Source organism: Thunnus maccoyii, chromosome 7, assembly GCF_910596095.1.
Source record: "Thunnus maccoyii chromosome 7, fThuMac1.1, whole genome shotgun sequence".
NCBI lineage: Eukaryota > Metazoa > Chordata > Actinopteri > Scombriformes > Scombridae > Thunnus > Thunnus maccoyii.
In genome coordinates, this window is record NC_056539.1 from 33,016,556 (window position 1) to 33,036,851 (window position 20,296).

General features: G+C 38.0%; 2 protein-coding genes across 2 annotated transcripts; both read right to left on the reverse strand.

The window, feature by feature from the left end:
* Positions 1–7,590: 7,590 nt before the first annotated feature.
* Positions 7,591–9,576, reverse strand: LOC121900625 (interferon-induced protein with tetratricopeptide repeats 1B-like). Its single transcript, XM_042417054.1, has 2 exons — positions 9,572–9,576; positions 7,591–8,854 (listed from the first exon to the last, which is right to left on the reverse strand). Exons 1-2 carry the CDS (start codon positions 9,574–9,576, stop codon positions 7,591–7,593), a joined length of 1,269 nt encoding a protein of 422 aa, XP_042272988.1.
* A 3,828-nt stretch (positions 9,577–13,404) lies between these two features.
* LOC121900626 (interferon-induced protein with tetratricopeptide repeats 1B-like) lies at positions 13,405–14,944 on the reverse strand. The gene is made up of 2 exons (XM_042417056.1): positions 14,928–14,944; positions 13,405–14,725 (listed from the first exon to the last, which is right to left on the reverse strand). Exons 1-2 carry the CDS (start codon positions 14,942–14,944, stop codon positions 13,405–13,407), a joined length of 1,338 nt encoding a protein of 445 aa, XP_042272990.1.
* Positions 14,945–20,296: the final 5,352 nt, after the last annotated feature.

The window sequence follows — 20,296 nt, forward strand, 5'->3', positions numbered from 1 at the left end:
GAAGATCTTATTAAAACATTATTACACTTAAATACACATGGTGGGTTTTAATGGTTGACTGATACTACTGATACACTAGAGTTTTTACACATAAGACGTTTTAGGCAAAAAAGGAAAAAAGCAGGATGAAATTGAAAGATAACAACTGATCAGTTATAATAATGAAGACAAAGTACTTTCACTCCAGTTCATTGGTAATAAGATAAGAATAAGAATGTATGTATTTTTTAAATAGACAAAAAATAACATTTTACAGACTTGTCTTTGGGTGTGGTGGAGTTGCACCGGATGACTCATGACTTCAGTATTTTTTAAAATCCTGACCATGATCCTTGTTGAAAGGTAATATGGAAGATAGAAAAAAAGCAAGAAACATAAAATATAATAAAAGGGAGTGAATTAAAGGCAAAAGAAAGAACAGAGGAAATGGAACAAGAAGACAGAAAGTATTGGAGAACTCAGCAGCACTGACTGATAATAAAAATGTAAATAACCAGATCAAATGTCTAAAATAAGACATTTTATATATTGATTAAAATGCAGAAACAGCTACTCACCTCATTATCCAGCCGTTTCCTTCACTTGGTAGTTCTCTGTATCTTAGTCTGAAGAAGCTTGCTGTGATGTTATGTACGGGTATTTGAATATTCAAACCAAGGGTGTAGGTTTGGTTTTTAACTTTGGTAGGGAAATTTTTTGTACATGGCCAAAATAACTGTATGTGTACTTGTTCCAAACACCCTGGAATATAACCCAACATAGGTAAAAGACACACCCAGCAAAACAGAGGGTAACCCCAAGGTTGTCACATCTTTCATAGATAGATGTGTGCACACACATACAGACACATAAAGAGCCTGACGCTGCTAAATGTTTACTTTACTGAATATGCATTTGCTGATTTGCCTGACTGTATCATGATTTCTTCTCTGATTTTTACACTTTATTTTATTGACAGACTACTTAACTATAAATCTGAGACCAAAATGAACATTTAAAATTAACATATAGACTGTCACAATGAACATGTAGAAACATGAAGGTAATGTGCTGCTCTGTAATTAGCTGCTGTAAAGTTGAGATTCTATCTTTCTTTCAGTTTGTGGATTTGGGCGACACAACTGAAGAGTTTCATGACACAGCAATGCTCAAACCTCTTTAAATCTTGTCAAAAACTTCTATTTGTTTTATTTTTCATTCAGCTCCTGAACTTATAGCTAGATCTTATATATAGATATAGAGCCCTGCATGGACAGGCTCCAGAATACATCATGGAACTTATCCATCCCTACGTCGCCAGTAGGTCACTCAGGTCTTCCAACCAGGACCTACTGGCTGTCCCTCGCTCACGGCTGAAAACCAAAGGTGATCGTGCCTTTGCATTTGTGGCTCCAACTCTATGGAACTCTCTCCCTGTACAAATACGGTCAGCAGTTTCTGTAGAAGCTTTTAAAAAACTATTGAAGACCCATCTTTTTAAATTGGCTTTTGTGTCTTCTTGAGTTGTTTGTTTGATTGTGTTTTTTATTTTTATTTATTTATTTATGTATTTTTATTTTATTTTATTCTAACTTGTGGCACATGTTTTTACACTATGTATGTTTTTATGGTCTTATTTTCATCTCTTGTACCTGTGAAGCACTTTGTGAATTTCATTTCTGTGAAAGGTGCTATACTAAATAAACTTATTATTATTATTATTATTATCTTTCACTATGACATCAGAGCTCACCTGAGAGGCTGCAGCTTACCTGTCGGTGTGTCTGTTTATTAATGTTGGATCGATTACAGAACATTATCATTAACTGAGCTCAACTGTTACTGACACTTTGGTGTCTTCATTTGCTTTTGATAGGAGTGTTCACTAACAGTAATAAAGTTATTTAATTAGACAGCATGTCTGAGCAACAATCACCAATTAGCCAACAATACCTAACAAATGTAAATATAGTATCAAATGATAGTTAGTTTTGTCCAGTGAAGTCGTTTTCAATTCTGTGACTTTTGGAGCATTTTAACCATAAATTCTAACTGCTTCAGATTCTCCACCTCACTGACTCCACTACTGCTGTTGCTGCTGCTGGGCTGCTGCTAGTCAACAATGTCTACAGTTTAAAGTTGAGGGTTGCCAGATCATCAGGTTGAATGTCCCCCACATCATGCCATGGGGGCAACTTAGAGGGCATTTTGTCATACTGTGGGACACCTTAGAGGGTGTTTTATCACACTGTGGGGGCACCTAATAGGGCACTTTCATGGTATTTTTTTTGTCTTCCCTGAGTCCGAGGCTGAGGCATCAGCCATCCAAGGAGCAGTTGAGGAGCAGTTTTCCACAGTGGTTGCAAAGCAACTTTTAGAAATAATGGAAGGAAACAACTTACTCGACCATTTCCAATTGGGTGATTGGAATTTCATCTTAAAAAGTTTTAAAAACCTGAAAACTGAAAAAAACTAGAAAACAGTAATTCCTTCTGCACCTGTGAGGCACCATGTAACTCTACTTTTGAAAGGTGCTACAGAAATAAATTTTATTTACAGCACTTTGAATTGCCTTGTTGTTGAAATGTGCTACTTGCCTTATCTTGCCTTAGTTACATAATCAGATTAATACGACAAAAAGGCAGACATGCTCAAACCCGTAATAATCATGAGGTAATACGAGGTGAGAAAGTAGTAGGATCGACTTTGTAGGAATTTGTGCACTCAAATAGCTGTATGATTTTCTGGGGGAATTATGAACTATTATTGTGCAAAACCCCAACATGAAATTATTTGTCCAGACACATAACTAATCTTAGAGTAGGTATAATAACAGGAAAGTAGTCCTCCTTATTGACCACACAAGAGAGGTCAATTAGAATTATGATTGTTATTAATCTTAATTATGATTTTGCAAGGGTATAGGTTTTTTAAGGTTAAGTGACTGAGATGCAAGCACAAGAAAACACAAACAAGTCCACTTTACATACACATTTATTACTAATACTACAGCTACAAGTACTAAAAACTACAACATTTTACAAACAAGACACAAGAGGGAAAGTGAAACGGGTACACAAGGCTATGGCTAGTGAATGATTTGAATACATGATGCAGAGTTATCTATTGTGTAGTTGGTATGAGAGACCTGATAAACAGATGAGATTACTGTTACCTGAGAAGCAGCAAGTCAAATCAAAGGTAAAACAGCTTAGTTCTGAATTGCCAATTGAAATTACAAATCATGAAAGCACCAGGGTTTAAGCAAGATGATGAAGGTTTTGTACGAATACTTGCTTGCTCCCTGGGGTGGCTTCCTGCGGAGAATGGAGTCTGATGTGCTGGGGTGAGGAGCTGGAGTCTGGATCTGGTAATGACAAGGAGGTCGGCCGGTCCGGACTTGAAAAGTTCCCATTGGAAGAGAGCTCCTGGTTTATGCTCTCATGCTCTCCTAGGCTTGACCCTCAACTCATGACTCCAGATTCTGAGGTTTCACCTCCTATTGTTCTGAGTCACATCTTCAGACTAGCAAAATGCCAGCTCTCCACCGGCATGGCAGAAAGCAAGAAGAAAAGGTCAAAAGCAAGAAGAACCAGCAACCAGCAAAAAGCATCCCAAAGAGCAGCTTAAAAACAGCCTAGAGTCTCAGATAAGAGACTGTTTTAAAGTTTTGGTCTGCTCGCCCAGAGGGTGCATCCTGGCCAATCCCAGCGGTTGCAGAGTTCTAGGGGAGCAGAGTCAGTCCCCTCCTGCCCACGGACAGGCGGGTATAGCTCCTAATACAGTTAAGGCCTAAACGCACTGGAAGCGTCTGACGCATGCGTTTTGAAGTACACTGATTGTTTTCAATGGCCGAACACACACTAGAAGCGCTATGAGGCGCATCAGACTGCCTTGATGCACCTACTCCAACCTTGTTTCGATTTTTGGAGCGTGAAATGCGGACCCAGCGACCAAAGCTGTTTTCTCTGCAGCCAAAAAAGAGAGAGATAGTGTCAAATGACACGTGTCAATTATCGCTTTCAGTGCGTTTGAGCCTTTATAAAGTAAAACAATGGGGAGGCATGATCTTTGTGTCAAACAGAGGCTTCTGATGTCTAAATTATAAGTCTGACCACTTTCAAACCTGTATCAATGGATTCACCATGACATTTCCTACTAAATATATGATTTTTAATGTAAGATTTGGCCAAAGTAATGGGATTTATGAAGATATTTCACAAGAAGAGTACTCTAAAATCCTCCTCTCCAACTGCTCCTGGCGATGTCACTCCCTCAGTGATATATATAAATATCTCAAAAACAGTAAAAGATAGAAAAACATGTAAATAGAGAGAAGATTTGTAGGTCAAAGTCTTGTGACTCATTTAAAGTTCAAATGAAGTCTGCATCTAAAACTATGTGGAAGCAGTAAATGTTCAAAAATGTGTGGGTTCACTCAGACTCTCCATTCAAGTATATAAATATTTTTCTGTGTCCAGTTACTTATTGTTTCTATGCACCTGACAGTACACATGTCAATCAAACTTTGACCAGGTCATGTGGGTTAAAAGTCTTTATTTTTCTAAAAATAGACTTGATGAAAATTAGGAAATTAATTTGTTTTACACACAAACTCATCAAGAGTTTTCAATTGACTAATTGAAATTCAAGTGAATGGGCCCAAAACTTGCATAATTTTGATGACACAGGTGTGAGCAAGACAGACATGTCTCACCCTGTAAAAAAATTCTCATCCTGTCAATCAAACTTTCAAATAAAAGCACACCACACTTGTAATAAATATCCCTCATTTTTAAAAAGTGAAATCATCTGATCCCGACGGGCCAGAGTGCGAGGTCCCGACCAACACTGTTCGAAGCTTTATTTAATCTGTCTCTCTTTCATCAGTAGACACTTTGAAAACTACAAGAAAATAAAAGACATAAAAAGTTTAAAATATACATCTCTCGGTCATTTTAAAGTTTTTTTGACAAGTGTCCATTGATATACAGGCCAAAACACATTGGCACAACAGAAATGCGATGAAATCAAATAAAATTACTGAAACCGTTTCACATTGTCCATGTAAAGGCACATCAGCATTATACACAAATATAAAACAAATGAATTACCGTGTGCACCTCTTGGACAATGTGCAGAATAATAAGGGCTCGATGTCTGTTATGCCCTTAACTAAACTCTGGTCATTACACTAAATTTAAATAAAACCTTACATCAGCAGCACTAATTGTTGTATCAAATAATAACGCCACAGACTACAACAGAATGAGGTTCAACAACATGACAGACACAAAACTATCGACTCTAAACTTCCCTCAAATATGAAGACAGCAGTGATCACTCAGGTGTTGAAACTTAACAAACCTACCAAAGATCTCACTCTGTCACCTCTCATTAATCAATACAGATACATAAAGGATTTGTCAAACATCCGGACCATACAACTGGGACATTTCTGTAGCAGAACAGTTTTTTCTTCTTTCCTATCTAATATGTCACCTCAAGACCTCTGAGATTTATCTAATGACCCTCACAAAGTAGTTCAAACTAGATCCACCTCGAGCAGAGACAACAACTAAGTCCTGTTCATGCATAAACTCCTCAGTATTAATAATGTACTTTGTTAAATGTATTTTATATATCAGTCACAGCCTGAAATGAAAACTTAATACTTTAAATAAATTTATGGAGTATTTTTTACATTGTGGTATTAATGCATTTACTTAAGTAAAGGATCTGAGTACTTTTTACACCACTGAATTTAAATGTGTATAAAATGATGCACAGCATTGTTAATATGTCTGATAAAAAGGTGCAGCCATGAACATGTGAACATGACGGCTGAAACTTCATATTAGCTTCAGATAAACTTTTAAATACATTTTTGCACAGAGGGAGGACTGTGGATTTTTGTTCCCCATCACTTCCATTGTAAGTGCATTAAGAAGGGATCTTCTAATGATCAGTATGAACAGGAGGAATGATTACAGCAAGAAAAACATGTTTCACTGTTCACTTGGGCTCATGATTGTTTTAAGACACACTTGAAAAATTGTGAACTCGTCCTTTAATGCTGGCAGCAGTTTTCCAAAGTTGTAGTTTGATGTCTATCAGTGTTTTGTGTGCAGTGCTGCAGAACTGTGTAGAGAACATGAATTTCTTGTAAATTAACCCCCAAAACAAACTAGAAGATAGAAATAGAAGATTTAATATTGTTTATTTAATAGTATTAGTATAGTGTACAAGTTTCTACCCACACAATCAGTTCCACTTTGTGATTATATTCAGGTTATACATCATATTAATCATTACATTGCTTATCAGAGTTTTCTTTTTCACTACTACAAAACTTACAGCAAAGCACATCTCAAAAAAGCACATTATGGTTTTTATATAAACTTCAAATACAGTGTTAAGAAAAAATATCAACACAACAGGAATATAGTAAGGACCATGGTTATATATGAGTCCAGGTGTTAAAATACAACATCTGATCAAAATCTATCAGCATCAGTAATGTAAACAGATATATGTTATTACTGTGCACCATTTTCCAGTGCAAATTTATAGTTTTTCACATATTTATTTATTTATATTTATATGTATTTATATTTATATTTTTCTTCTTTCCAGCAGTCTTCGTCCTCCATTAGTTCTACTAGTGTAAAAATAAAACCTGCTACAACTTTGAAACCAACAATGAATTAATCATACATGACATGTTTCTAAACTTTGTTTTTTATTTTCTCTCTACTCAGGTGTTTACTTACTGTGTTATTTTATTCTCATCATTTCATTCAGTAAAAAATATTATTGAAGATGGAAAGAAACTCTCCGAGCTAATGATCTAGCTTTGTCACTAACAGGACAATAAGTTCATACAGTTTATTCATAAGACGTACAGACAGGTGACAAATTAAGGGAAAAACCAATATAAAGTGTCTTAGTAAGGTGTTGGGCCACCACGTGTCACCAGAACAGCTTCAATGCACCTTGGCATTGATCCTACAGTCTCTGAACTCTTCTGGAGGGATGAACTGGAATATTCTTCCACAAGATATTCCCTCATTTGGTGTTTTGATAATGGTGGTGGAGAGCGCTGTCTAAGACGTCCAAAATCTGCCATAGGTGTTCAATTGGGTTGAGATCTGGTGACGGTGAAGGCCATGGCATATGATTCACATCATTTTCATACTCATTAAACCATTCAGTGACCCCTCATGTCCTGTGAATTGGGGCATTGTCATCTTGGAGGAGACCACTCCCATCAAGATAGAAATGTTTCATCCTAGGATAAAGGTGATCACTCAGAACAACTTTGTATTGATTTGCAGTGACCCTTCCCTCTAAGGGGACAAGTGGACCCAAACCATGCCAGCAAAATGCCCCCCACAGCATAACAGAGCCACCAGATCCCCTCACTGTAGGAGTCAAGCATTCAGACCTGGACCAGTTTTTCCTTTGTCACCCATCTGTATTCTTTTCTGTAACTTACACAAATCTTTTCCACAAGTTTTCCCAATGTGTATACAATCATAATGATGAATATGTACAGGTTTTTAGGTAATGGAGTACCTACAATTTCTATTGGATTTAGGATTTCTGGACTCAACACATTTGGTTCTTGTTTCGTTCTTTAATCTTCTCCAGAATTCTGATGCTCTTTCCTTGAAAGTGGGATTGTTTTGGTATCGCTGCCACTTTCTTGTGATATTCTATCGAAATGTGGTGTAAATAAATTGCGTAGTAGTGGTAAAGCATCTGTTTCTCCAAAGGTTCCAGATCCATTTCTAGCAGTTCCTGGTAAATCTGCTCAGCTTCAATCTGGCTGTGATTTGACTTTGTGTATATATTTGCGAGGGTTATTTTCTTCAGAAGTGATGATGATGGATGAGGGTAAAGAGAAATCACTTCTCTATGGAGACTGATTGCTCTGTCTATCGTGCTTTGCTTTAGGTGACTGTCGCTGTGAAAAACGATCCTCCATTTGTAGCAGAGTGCAGCACACCACTTCAGGAAACGTTCATCTGGATGTTTTTCCAGAGCCTCCTCTGCCAGAGCAATAGCTTCATCAACAGATACATATTTATTGTAAACCCATAATAACTTTTTGATACCACTGTAGCTGCTGACAGGATTTTCCAAAACCTTTCTGGCTAACTCACGTGCTTCATCTTCAATTCTTTCTCTGTTCTTAGCACGTTGCTCGAGGTACTGAGCAGCAAGGTACAAGTTCTCTGGATCCTGTTCCTTGGCCATTCTCATTTCCTCCAGGATGTCTTCCCCCACTGGTGTGTTGCCATACTTTTGAACATTCACTAATGCTATGACATGGCTGGTGTTCCACTCCACCATGTCGGGCTGCATCCTGATGGCTCTCTGGAAGCAATCTGCAACCAGCAACCTTTTGACTTTGCCGAACTTCATCAGGGTCCAGGCTTTTTCAGCGTAGATCTCTGGATGGAGCTCGTCCTGGGATGGAGATGGGTATTCTTTCAGCAGGGTTTCGACCTTTGACAGGTAAGTCTGACTCTCTGCTTGTTCTCCCAGGTAGTGGTGCAGCCAAGCCAGGTTCCCGTAGTTCACCGCCAACCAGGGACCTTCATCTGAGACGGTGTTTCTTGACCAGCGGAAGGCCTCTGTGGCCCTGATGAAGAAACGCTGGGCGTCTTCAGTGAAGCCCAGCTGGTAGTGAATGTACCCCTGCAGGTTGTAAATGTGACCCAGCCAGCTGTTTCCCTCCTCGGTGCCGATGTCCTCCAGCTTGTCACTAAAACGGAAAAGTCTGGACCTGCTGGGGTCGATGTCCCAGGTGAAGTGACACTGCAGGGCCTTCAGTTTGGCCTGCAATGTTGACTGACTCTGAGCAGCACTGATGGAGAATAAAAATAACATCAACAGCATGTCAATAAAATATGCTCTGAAGCTTGATATGTTTGTGTAAGCAGTGTTCATCTCATGGAAGGAGGGATGGAAGAAATGAATTGAGTGGACAGGCAGGAGCGAACGAAGGAAGAGGAAAAAAGCAAAAGGGAATGAGGTTAAGAAATGGAAAACTGAGCTGAAACAGGCAGGGAGGAAGGAAAGAAATTCATCAAGACATGGAAGGGAACAAGGAAGACAGGAAGGATGAACTAGAGGAAGAAAATGATTATATATAGAGAGAAAGATGAAGTAAATGGGGGATTAAAGAAATATCAGAAGAGATAAAGGAGGGAGGAAAGAGTTGGAAATGAGGGAAGAACTGAAGAAAGCAGAGCTGTAGCAACAACTGAGGACAGTCTTATTAAAACCTTCACTTCACTTTTGACACACTGTTTACACTCATCTTTGATTGTTTTTAGGCAAAAAAGATTAAAATTATGAAAATGTATTCAATTAAAACAAAACAGATGGATTTGGCATCATATCCCTGGCTGTGTGGGATAAAATTTACAGAAAACAATTGGTTTATAACAATAATAATAATAATAATTATTATTATTATTATTATTGTTGTTGTTGTTGTTGTTATTATTATTATTATTATTATTATTATTATTATTATTATGTTCATGCAGTTATATGAAATTAGGAGGCAGCTACTCACCTCATTATCCTGCAGTTTCCTCGACTCAGTATTTCTCTAAATATGAGTCTGAAGCAGCGTTTGGGTTCTCTGACATAAAATCAGTAGCTATTTCTGCTTTGCTGTGAATAATTTGATGTTGAGCCCAGGTTTTTACATGTTCATAGTGATGCAGAAAGGAATTATGGAGGTGGGGAGCGAAAGCTGTAGCAACGCTACAGATCAAGTTCTACTGCATACCTTTAGCTTTGACGTAGAAACCTACTTACTCTTTTTCTTCCTTTTCCATAAGTTTCTATTGTGGTAAGTTTCTTTTTCTGTAGGTTTCTATTGAGTAGAGGCATGTTCTCCCTTTTTTTGAATTATTTCTTGTCAGGGTTTGGTCCTGTCGGCCCTCTGACCCAAGGCCCTGGATGAATAAAGATATTCGAAAACTGAAAAGAGAATGTAGAATGACTTCGAGGTCATTGGCTCCACATGAGGAAGTTATTATCTTCATATCATTCACTGATAAAGAGTGAGAGACTGTCTTACTTTTCTAATCTAGCAAAACTCAAGATTCCTCTTTCATACCATCAACAGTCTAGTGAACCCATAGCTGTAAATCCATTTGTAGTACTTACACAGAGGAATTACTCTCATCTGTGGACACGTCTAGATTTGATTTGATCATAGTTCTAACAGCGTCACCCCCATCTTGGACCACTGACAAATGACTTTTAAACTTGCTCGGGTGTTAATTTTGATTAGTACCTCAACTTCAATCAACACATCAAGAGTCTGGTTCAATCTTGTTATTTACTAATCCGAAATATTGCCAAAGTTAAACCAATGTTCTCAAACAACATAGTTGAACAACTTATCCACTGTTGTAATGTGAATTTGATAAAGGTAATATCCCATAATGTGGATGATGGAAAAGACAATCCTCTAAAGTTTAAATGTTTCTGAAACAATTTTATTATTTAACATTAAAAATAAACCAATGTATTGTCAATTTTTGTACAGATTTTAGTATTATATAATAACACTTGTAAAGACAATTACAAATAACTTTTATAGGTCTGTCTTGATGTAGATTTTTTTGCTTTTGCTCTCTTGATGAAATCTCATTGTTGTATTATGTTGTTTTTTTTTTGGCTCTTTAAGGAGCTGTAAATAACTATGTAAATTGTTGATAATCAATGAGAAAGTAGAAAGTGTTCAATTAGCACACTGTTATTTAATGAATTCCATTTGATGATTTGCTTGAGTTAGAGTAGCTGAAAATGCAAAAATGTGAAATTTGCCTACATACTAGGATACCATTGAACATACATGAAGAGTAAAGTTTTAAATAATGAATTAATTTTCCATTGTGTTTAAATGGAGCCTTTCTTCAAGGAAGTTTCAATTTTCCCAGTATAATTGCTAGCATATTAAACCATTATTTCCAGGAAATATATTGAGAAAATAATAAATTAAAGTGTACGAAAACACAACATAAAATATTGAATCTTTGGACCAACATTTTGCTTGTTTTGGAGTTTTTAAATTTAATGTGGGCAGCAGCTTTCCAAAGTTGTAGTTTGACGTCTATCAGTGTTTTGTGTGCAGTGCTGCAAAACTGTGTAGAGAACATGAATTTCATGTAAATAAACCACCAAAACAAACTTGCAGAAGATTTAATAGTGTATATTTAATAGTATTAGTATAGTGAATACATTTCAACACACACAATCAGTTCCACTATGTGATTATATTCAGGTTATACATCATATTTACCATTACATTGCCAGACCTGCCAAACTGTACGCATTTTGACATTTAAGTACACTGGTACGCCAGTAGTGGCATCTGCACATATTTCTGTAAACAATCTGTTGGTATCAAGAATTGTCATATCAGTGCATCCCTCAAATTTTTGTCTGTTTGACTGCTGCATGTATGCGAATTATGTACAATAATTCATTGTGTGAACAGCAGTGATTTGCATCTGACATATCTAGGTCGCGGAAGTGGTACTCAAAAAATTCATCCAGGGTTGGCAGATCTGCATTACTAATCACTTTTCTGTTTCACTACCACAAAGCTTACAGCAAAACAAATGTCATATAAAGTACGTTATGTTCTTATATAAACTTCAAATACAGTGCTAAGACAAAAAAATCAACACAACAGGAATATAACAAGGACCATGATTATATATGAGTCCAGGTGTTAAAATACAACATCTGATCAAAATCTATCAGCATCAGTAATGTAACCTACAGGACAGTGTTAATGACATTTTAACATGTTAACAGTGCATGTCATTTCAGAGACCATCCCAGTGTTATCAATGATTTAGCTTGTTTCCTTCAAATCAGATATACATTATTACTGCTTACCATTTTCAATGCAAATCTATAGTTTTTCAGATATTTTAATGTGCTTTTTCTTCATTCCAGCAGCTTTTGTCTTCCATTAGTTCTACTATAGTGTAAAAATAAACCCGCTACAACTTTGAAACCATCAACGAATTAATCATACATGACATGTTTCTAAACTTCATGTCCCAGGTAAACTTCAGTAAAATATTATTGAGAGCAGGGGGAAAAAAATTCTCCCTCTAGTGGTTTTTCCTAATAGTTTCCTAACAGAAAATTGATTGTGTGTGTTGATGGCTTTACCTCCTCTCAAACATTGTCTATGTATGGGGTGCAACAGGGCTCCATTCTAGGACCAATTTTATTTTCTCTTTATTTACTCCCTTTGGGCCACATTATCAAAGAATGTCATATTTCATTTCATTGCTACGCAGATGATACTCAGCTGTACTTGTCCTGCAAACCTTCTGGATCAGCTAAGTTATCTTCCCTACATAATTGCCTAGCTATGGTTAAGGATTGGATGGCAGTAAATTTTCTTCAGTTTAACTCCTCCAAGATGGAAATCCTTATTATAGCCCCTGAGCACACTCATGGCCAAGTTCTGCGTGCTCTTGGTTCTCTAGCTCAGCATGTTGTACCCACTCTTAAAAACCTCGGAGTAATTTTAGACCATAACCTCGAGTAACCATAACCATGTTAAAAGGCTCAGATGAGTTTTTTCCAATTGAGAAATATCTCTAGAATTAGATCTTTTATTTTGTTTAATAATATTCAAAGAGTGATTCATGCTTTTATCATTTCTCAAATGTTAAAATCAAGAAAGCATGATCATATTTTGGCTTCCCTTCACTGCTGCCTGTCCATTTTGTAATTGATTTTAAAATTTTAGTCTTGACTTTCAACGCCCTGAATGGTATGGCACTGAGCTACCTGGCTGAGCTCCTAACTCATTACTCACCAGCATTTAGCTCGAGATCCCCTGATAAGCTCCAACCTTTTGGAACAGCTTACCAGAGGAACTTAAACTAGAAAATTCACTGCCTTCTGCTAAATCATCTCTCAAAGCTTACTTCTACCGCATGGCTTTTTCTTAATTATTTTATGTGTTACTTATTTTATGTTGCTTTTCTGTGTACTTTTATTGATTATTTTTATCATTACTTTTAACTGTTTTATGTGTTATTTCATTTGCTGACTGTGATTTTGTATGTGATTACTTTTCTTTTTTTGTTCTTGTTTGTGAAGCACTTTGTAATGGTTGTTTTGAAAAGTGCTATATAAATAAAGTTTATTATCATCATTAATAGGTTCACACATTTTAATTGCAAGACATATGTGAACCATTGACTTTTGTCACACAATTGTCTGTAAAATTATTTGAAGTATTCTTTTCTGTAACTTCAACAAATCTTTTCTGCAAGTTTTTCCAATGTGTATAAAATCAGAATGATGAATATGAACAGATTTTTTTAGGTAATAGAATACCTACAGTTTCTACAAGATTTAGGATTTCTTGACTTCCAGCTTGGCCAGGAACTCCTCTATTTCTCCACATATTGGGCTCCTGTTTCTTTTTTTAATCTTCTTCAGAACTTTGATGCTATTGTATCGTAAGAAGGATTGTTGCGGTATTTCTGCCGCCTTCATGTGATATTCTATTGACCTGTTGTAATCTCGTCGATCAAACTGCAAGTATTTTGCGTAGCAGTTGTAGAGCATCTGTTTGTCTGCAGGTTCCAGATGGCTTTCTAGCAGTTCCTGGTAAATCTGCTCAGCTTCAGCCAAGTCGTGATTTGACTTTGCGTATATATTTGCAAGGGTTATCTTCTTCAGAAGTGATGAATGAGGGTAAAGAGAAATGACTTCTTTATGGAGACTGATTGCTCTGTCTGTTGTGCTTTGCTTTAGCTGACTGTCACTGTGAAAAACGATCCTCCATTTGTAGCAGAGTGCAGCACAAGTCTTCAGGAAACAATTATCTGGATGTTTTTCCAGAGCTTCCTCTGCCAGAGCAATAGCTTCATCAACAGATACATATTTTCTGTAAACCCATAATAACTCTTTCATACCACTGTAGCTGCTGACAGGATTCTTCAAAACCTTTCTGGCTAACTCCTGTGCTTCATCTTCAATTCTTTCTCCTTTCCTAGCACGCTGCTCAAGGTCGAGAACAGCAAGGTACAAGTTCTCTGGATCCTGTTCCTTGGCCATTCTCATTTCCTCCAGGATGTCTTCTCCCACTGGTGTGTTGCCATACTTTTGAACATTCACTAATGCTATGACATGGCTGGTGTTCCACTCCACCATGTCGGGCTGAATCCTGATTGCTCTCTGGAAGTAATCTGCAACCAGCAACCTTTTGTCTTTGTCAAACTTCATCAGGGTCCAGGCTTTTTCAGCGTAGATCTCTGGATGGAGCTCGTCCAGGGATGGAGATGGGTATTCTTTCAGCAGGGTTTCGACTTTTGACAGGTAAGTCTGACTCTCTGCTTGTTCTCCCAGGTGGTGGTGCAGCCAAGCCAGGTTCCCGTAGTTTACCACCAACCAGGGACCTTCATCTGAGACAGTTTTTCTCAACTGGCAGAAGGCCTCTGCAGCCCTACTGAAGAAACACCGGGCATCTTCAGTGAAGCCAAGCTGGTAGTGAATGTACCCCTGCAGGTTGTAAATGTGACCCAGCCAGCTGTTTCCCTCCTCAGTGCCGATGTCCTCCAGCTTGTCCCTAAGACGGAAAAGTTTGGTCCTGCTTAGGTTGATGTCCCACGTGAAGTGGCACTCCAGGGCCTTCAGTTTGGCCTCCTGTATTGACTGACTCTGAGCAGCACTGATGGAGAATAAATATAACATCAACAGCATGTCAATATAATATGCTCTGAAGCTTGATATGTTTTGTATGTTGATTTGTTCTGTCATGATTCTTGTTTGTGTTTCTCTCGCCCTTTCTGCCTCTGTCCCTACCTTCAGTCCCGCACTCTTCTGGCCTTGCCATTCTCTATCTGTTGACAAGATTCTCCCGGATTTTCTACCTGGTTATCACACCCATATGCTCACTTGTTTCCACTCCCTAATTGTCTGCACCTGCTGCACATTCCCTCATTAGCTCCCCAGTGCGTTTACCGGTCTCAGTCATTCACTCCCTGCCAGTTCATCCATGTTGCCTCATGGGACATTTGCTTTCTAGCCATCCTGATACTATGCGTTCCTGATTCTTATCCTGACGCTTATGTATTCCTGTTGTTTTTATGGCAAGAATATCAACAATAGGAACTGCTGTTTTATGACCTACCTGCCCCGTCCCTTTATATTTGTATATTTGTATATTTCCCCCAATTTGGATTGTCTCCCTGCTGACTACCTGTAAGCCTGTCTTTTGATTTGAGCATCAAAGCCCCTTTCATTCAACCTGTCTATCTGTAGTGTCTGCATTTGGATCCTTCACCTGTTTGCCCTGTTCAGAGGAAAAAAGAAGGAAGCAACAAACACAGGCACAATGAATAGATGTGAATGAAGGAAGCAAGAGACGAGAAAATAAGAATCTGAAGGAAAAAAGGAAAAAAGGCAGGAAGGCAAGGAAAAGGCAAAAGTGACTGAAGTTAAGACATGGAGAAGTGAGCTGAAAGACAGAGAGGAAGGAAATAAATGGAGGAAAAAAGAGAACAGGGAAGACAGAAAGAATGAAATAGAGAAATGAAGGGAGGAGATGCGGACAAAATGAGGGAAGGAAAGATGACTGAAAGTAGAGCTGTAGCTACTGAGGAAGATCTTATTAAAACATTATTACACTTAAATACACATGGTGGGTTTTAATGGTTGATTCTGATACTTTACAGTATGTTTTAAAACATTTTTAGGCAAAAAAAAGAAAAAAGTAGGATGAAATTGACAGATAACAACCGATCAGTTAAAATAAAGAGGAAGAATAAGACTTTTTTTTAACAAGTAAAGAATAATTATATATATAAACATAGCACAAAAAGTAAGGAAATTTGTGTTTGGTAGATTATTTCTTTGTTGTAACAATGCTTCTTGGCAATAAATCTTATACCGTTGGAAAGCCTGTTTATTTCCCTTTTAAATGGTGCCACATTTGTGAGGAACATGCTTTTTTGGGATGAGCAGCAGAGCTGAGTATGTGGGTTGCGCCCATGAAAAATATGCCAGATCTTCTCTGCCAGTGCCAAACAGCTTATTCTGCCATTGCCTCTTGTTTGGTGTTTGGTGGATTGGATGATTGAAGTTTGAAGAAACAAGACATATTGGCAATTTAACAATTTATTCATTTAACAAACAGGAGCCTCAGTAGCGTGTGGAAGAACCATACACAGCCACAACAGCCTGGCACCTCCTCCTCATGCTGCTCACCAGCCTGGTCACACACTGCTGTGGGATGGCATCCCATTCTTCAACCAGCATTTGTCACAAGTCAGCCAACGTGGTTGTGTTAGTCACTCTGGCACGAACAGCACGCCCAAGCTGATCCCACAAGTGTTCAATGGGGTTGAGGTCAAGACTGCAGGCAGGCCATTCCGTCCTCTCCACTCCCAAACTCTGGAGGTAGTCTCTGATAAACCCCCACAAACTGACAAATGCTGGTTGAAGAATGAGATGCCATCCCACAGCAGTGTGTGACCAGGCTGGTGACCAGCATGACCAGCTGCACGTGTACTGACTAAAACTAGAAAAAGAGATCACATTTCTCCCATTTTAGCTTCACTACATTGGGTTCCTGTAAAATCTAGAATAGAATTTAAAATCCTTCTCCTAACTTACAAAGCCCTCAATGGTCAGGCACCATCATATCTTGAAGAGCTCATAGTACAGTATTACCCCACTAGAACACTGCGCTCCCAGAATGCAGGCTTACTGGTGGTTCCTACAGTCTTTAAAAGTAGAATGGGAGGCAGAGCCTTCAGCTATCAGGCTCCTCTCTTGTGGAACCATCTTCCAGATTCGGTCCGGGGTGCAGACACCTTCTCTATGTTTAAGAGTAGGCTTAAAACTTTCCTTTTTGATAAAGCTTATAATTAGAGCCGACCAGGCTCGCCTTGGATCAGCCCTTAGTTATGCTGCTATAGGCCTAGACTGCTGGGGGACTTCCCATGATGCACTCCTCCACCTCCTCTCCATCTGTATGCATTCATGTAACATCAATGCATGTCACTAACTTTGCTTCTTCCCCGGAGTTTTTTGTACTTTCTCATCTTGCAGGAAACCCTGGGTTGAAGGCCGAGCCTTCGCGGTCCTTCGCAGTCCTGTTGGCGTCCTTCCCTGGCTATTGCTACTTATTGTTATTGTTATGATTGTTGTTATTCTGTCCCCCGCCCCTCCTCCCCCTTTCCCTCTTTCTTTCTCTCTCTCAACCCAACCGGTCAAAGCAGATGGCCGCCCACCAAAAGCCGGATTCTGCTTGAGGTTTCTACCCGTTAAAAGGGAGTTTTTCCTTACCGCTGTCGCCAAGTGCTTGCTCATGGGGGAATTGTTGGGTCTCTGTAAATTAAAGAGTACGGTCTTGACCTGCTCTATGTGAAAAGTGTCCTGAGATGACTTTTGTTGTGATTTGGCACTACATAAATAAAAGAAACCAGAATACGGTCATTTTTTTTTCACCTAATGTACATACATAAATATGGCACAGGAGCACCATGACGCTATTTGCTTGGCAGCGCAGTCTGCGGTGCATTTCACCCTTTGTGGGTGCTTTGTGAATTACATTTTGTCTCATTTGCACAAGTTTAGCGGCCGCAAAAGCCACGCAATCCTTCTGTGGATTTGGCCCTATGTTTATTTTGTAAATGACAGCACTTTAGTAAGTTTTACTGGCATTGAACTGACAGCAAGCACGTTAAAAGTAGTTACAAAAATGACCAGCAGGCATCGCAGTGTGTGAACCTCCTCATCAATAGGTTTGTAACTCAATGAGTAAGAAAATAAATAGAAATGTGGAGATGTTGACAGCTACAAAAAACAAAACAAAAAACCCCCAAAACAAACACAAACAAAAAGACAGATAGGCATCTATAGATAGGCGTTTATGCAGGGAATGACCTACAGAGATAGTGTGCATCATATGAAGCCTCAACTATTGTGCAGTAAATCTGCTTTGGACATCTCATCCAGCCTGTATCAGTTGGACTCAAGCTCTCACTGGACTGTTGCCTCCATCAGCTGTGATCACATGGAGCCAAAACACACTCAGTGTAATTCTGCATACTGGTTAGAGATTCATCCTACCTGATGTGGTCTAGTAAAATGAACCTCCTAGTTTTCATGTCTACTCAAGCAGAATGACTACATTTGTACTTAACAGATTTACTGCACAATAGTTGAGGCTTCATATGATGCTCACTGTCTCTGTAGATTATTCACTGCATAAACGCCTATCTATAGATACCTATCTGTTTTGTTTTTGTCTAGCTGTCAGCATCTCCACATTTATATTTATTTTTTGAGATATTGAGTGTACAAACACATTGATGAAGAGATTTACCAAGTGCGACACCTGCTGGTCATATTTTGTACTTACTTTCAGCCTGCTTGCTGTTGGTTCTTTGCCACCGATCTAATTATTGAGAGCAGACTTTAGTGTCCACAGTGCATCCTGAAGAAAACTTACTACAGTGCTTTCATTTACAAAATAGACATGCGTTATGGTCACTCAGCTGCACATGAACCGGCAATACAATAAAACGCTGTTGCATTACTTTATGCACAAACCGAATATTTTAAAATGAAAGACAGCTTGTTCATTTGATATGAAAAAATTTTTACTCTCATTGTAGGTCATAATAAATTATTAACTATAACTATAATCAATTATTAGAGGCTAAAGGTCTGTCTGTCTATATATTTTGTGTTGAAATTGCACTTTCTAAAGGCAAAGAAGTGGAACGATTATTTTGAAGAGTACAGCGCAAACATAACTGATAGAGCACACTGGCCAATCAGAAACAAGAGGGCGCTGAAGGCCCTCCCACCAATGAAAACGAAACATTGAATGGTGAATTTGTTCTGTCAGCAAGAACAGAAAACAAGAAAACAAGCTGAATTTGTGTTTTTTGTCCAAAATTTATAAAACAAAAAAACGACCTGTCTCCGGTTTCTGTCTGTGTCAGTTGTACCGAAAAAACAAACGGTTCAAACGTACCGTGGCCGGTGGAGTTGCACCAGGTGACTCATGACCTCAGTATTTTTTAAAATCTTGACCATGACCTTTGTTCAAAGGTAATATGGAAGATAGAAAAAAAGCAAGAAACATAAAATATAATAAAACGGAGTGAATTAAAGGCAAAAGAAAGAACAGACGAAATGGAACAAGAAAAAAGGAAGTAAGAACTCAGCAACACTGACTGAAAATGTCGTCATTAACTTGCAAGAGCCATAATGTTAATATTTTGTGTTCTGATGCTCTAAAATAAGATTTTATATATTGATTAAAATGCAGAGGCAGCTACTCACCTCATTATCCTGCTGTTTCCTTTACTTCGTAGTTCTCTGAATACTAGTCTGAAGCAGCTTGCTGTGATGTTAAGTACATGTATTTGAATATTCAAACCAAGGGTGTAGGTTTGGCTTTAACTTTGGGAGGGGAATTTTTTGTGCATGACCAAAATAACGTGTAATAATGTGTATGTGTACTTGTTCCAAACAACCTGGAACATAACTAAACATAGGTAAAAGACACAACCACCAAAACAGAGGGTAAACCCGGGGTTATCACATCTTTCATATGCACATGTGGGCACATACATACACACACACATAAAGAACCTGACTCTGCTAAAAACTTTACTGAATATGCATTTGCTGATTTGCCTGAAACCGGACTGTATCATGATTTTTTCTTTGCTTTTTACACTTTATTTTATTGATAGATTATGTCACTATAAATCTGAGACCAAAATTAATATTTAAAATTAACATATCATAGAATGTCACAATGAATATGTAGAAACCTGAAGGTAATGTGCTGCTCTGTAACTAGCTGCTGTAAAGTTTTCAAATCTCACCTGAGATTCTGTCTTTCTTTCAGTTTGTGGATAAACAGAGAGTAAAGTTTTCTATAATGAATAAATCCTGACTCAGGTTTAAATGGAGCCTTTCGTCAAGGAAGTTTCTAATTGTAAGCAAATAAAATGATTTCCATGAAACTTCTTGGGAAACTATGCAAGAATAGTCAAATAAATAGTTATCAGATGTACAGGGAGATCAAAATATAAATCTTTGGACCAACATTTTTTAAATTTAATGCTGTCAGCAGCTTTCCAAAGTTGTAGTTTGACATCTATCAGTGTTTTGCTGCAAAACTGTGTAGAGCACATGAATATCTTGTAAATTAGCCACCAAAACAAACATATATTAGATTTCATAGTGTTTATTTAATAGTATTAGTATAGTG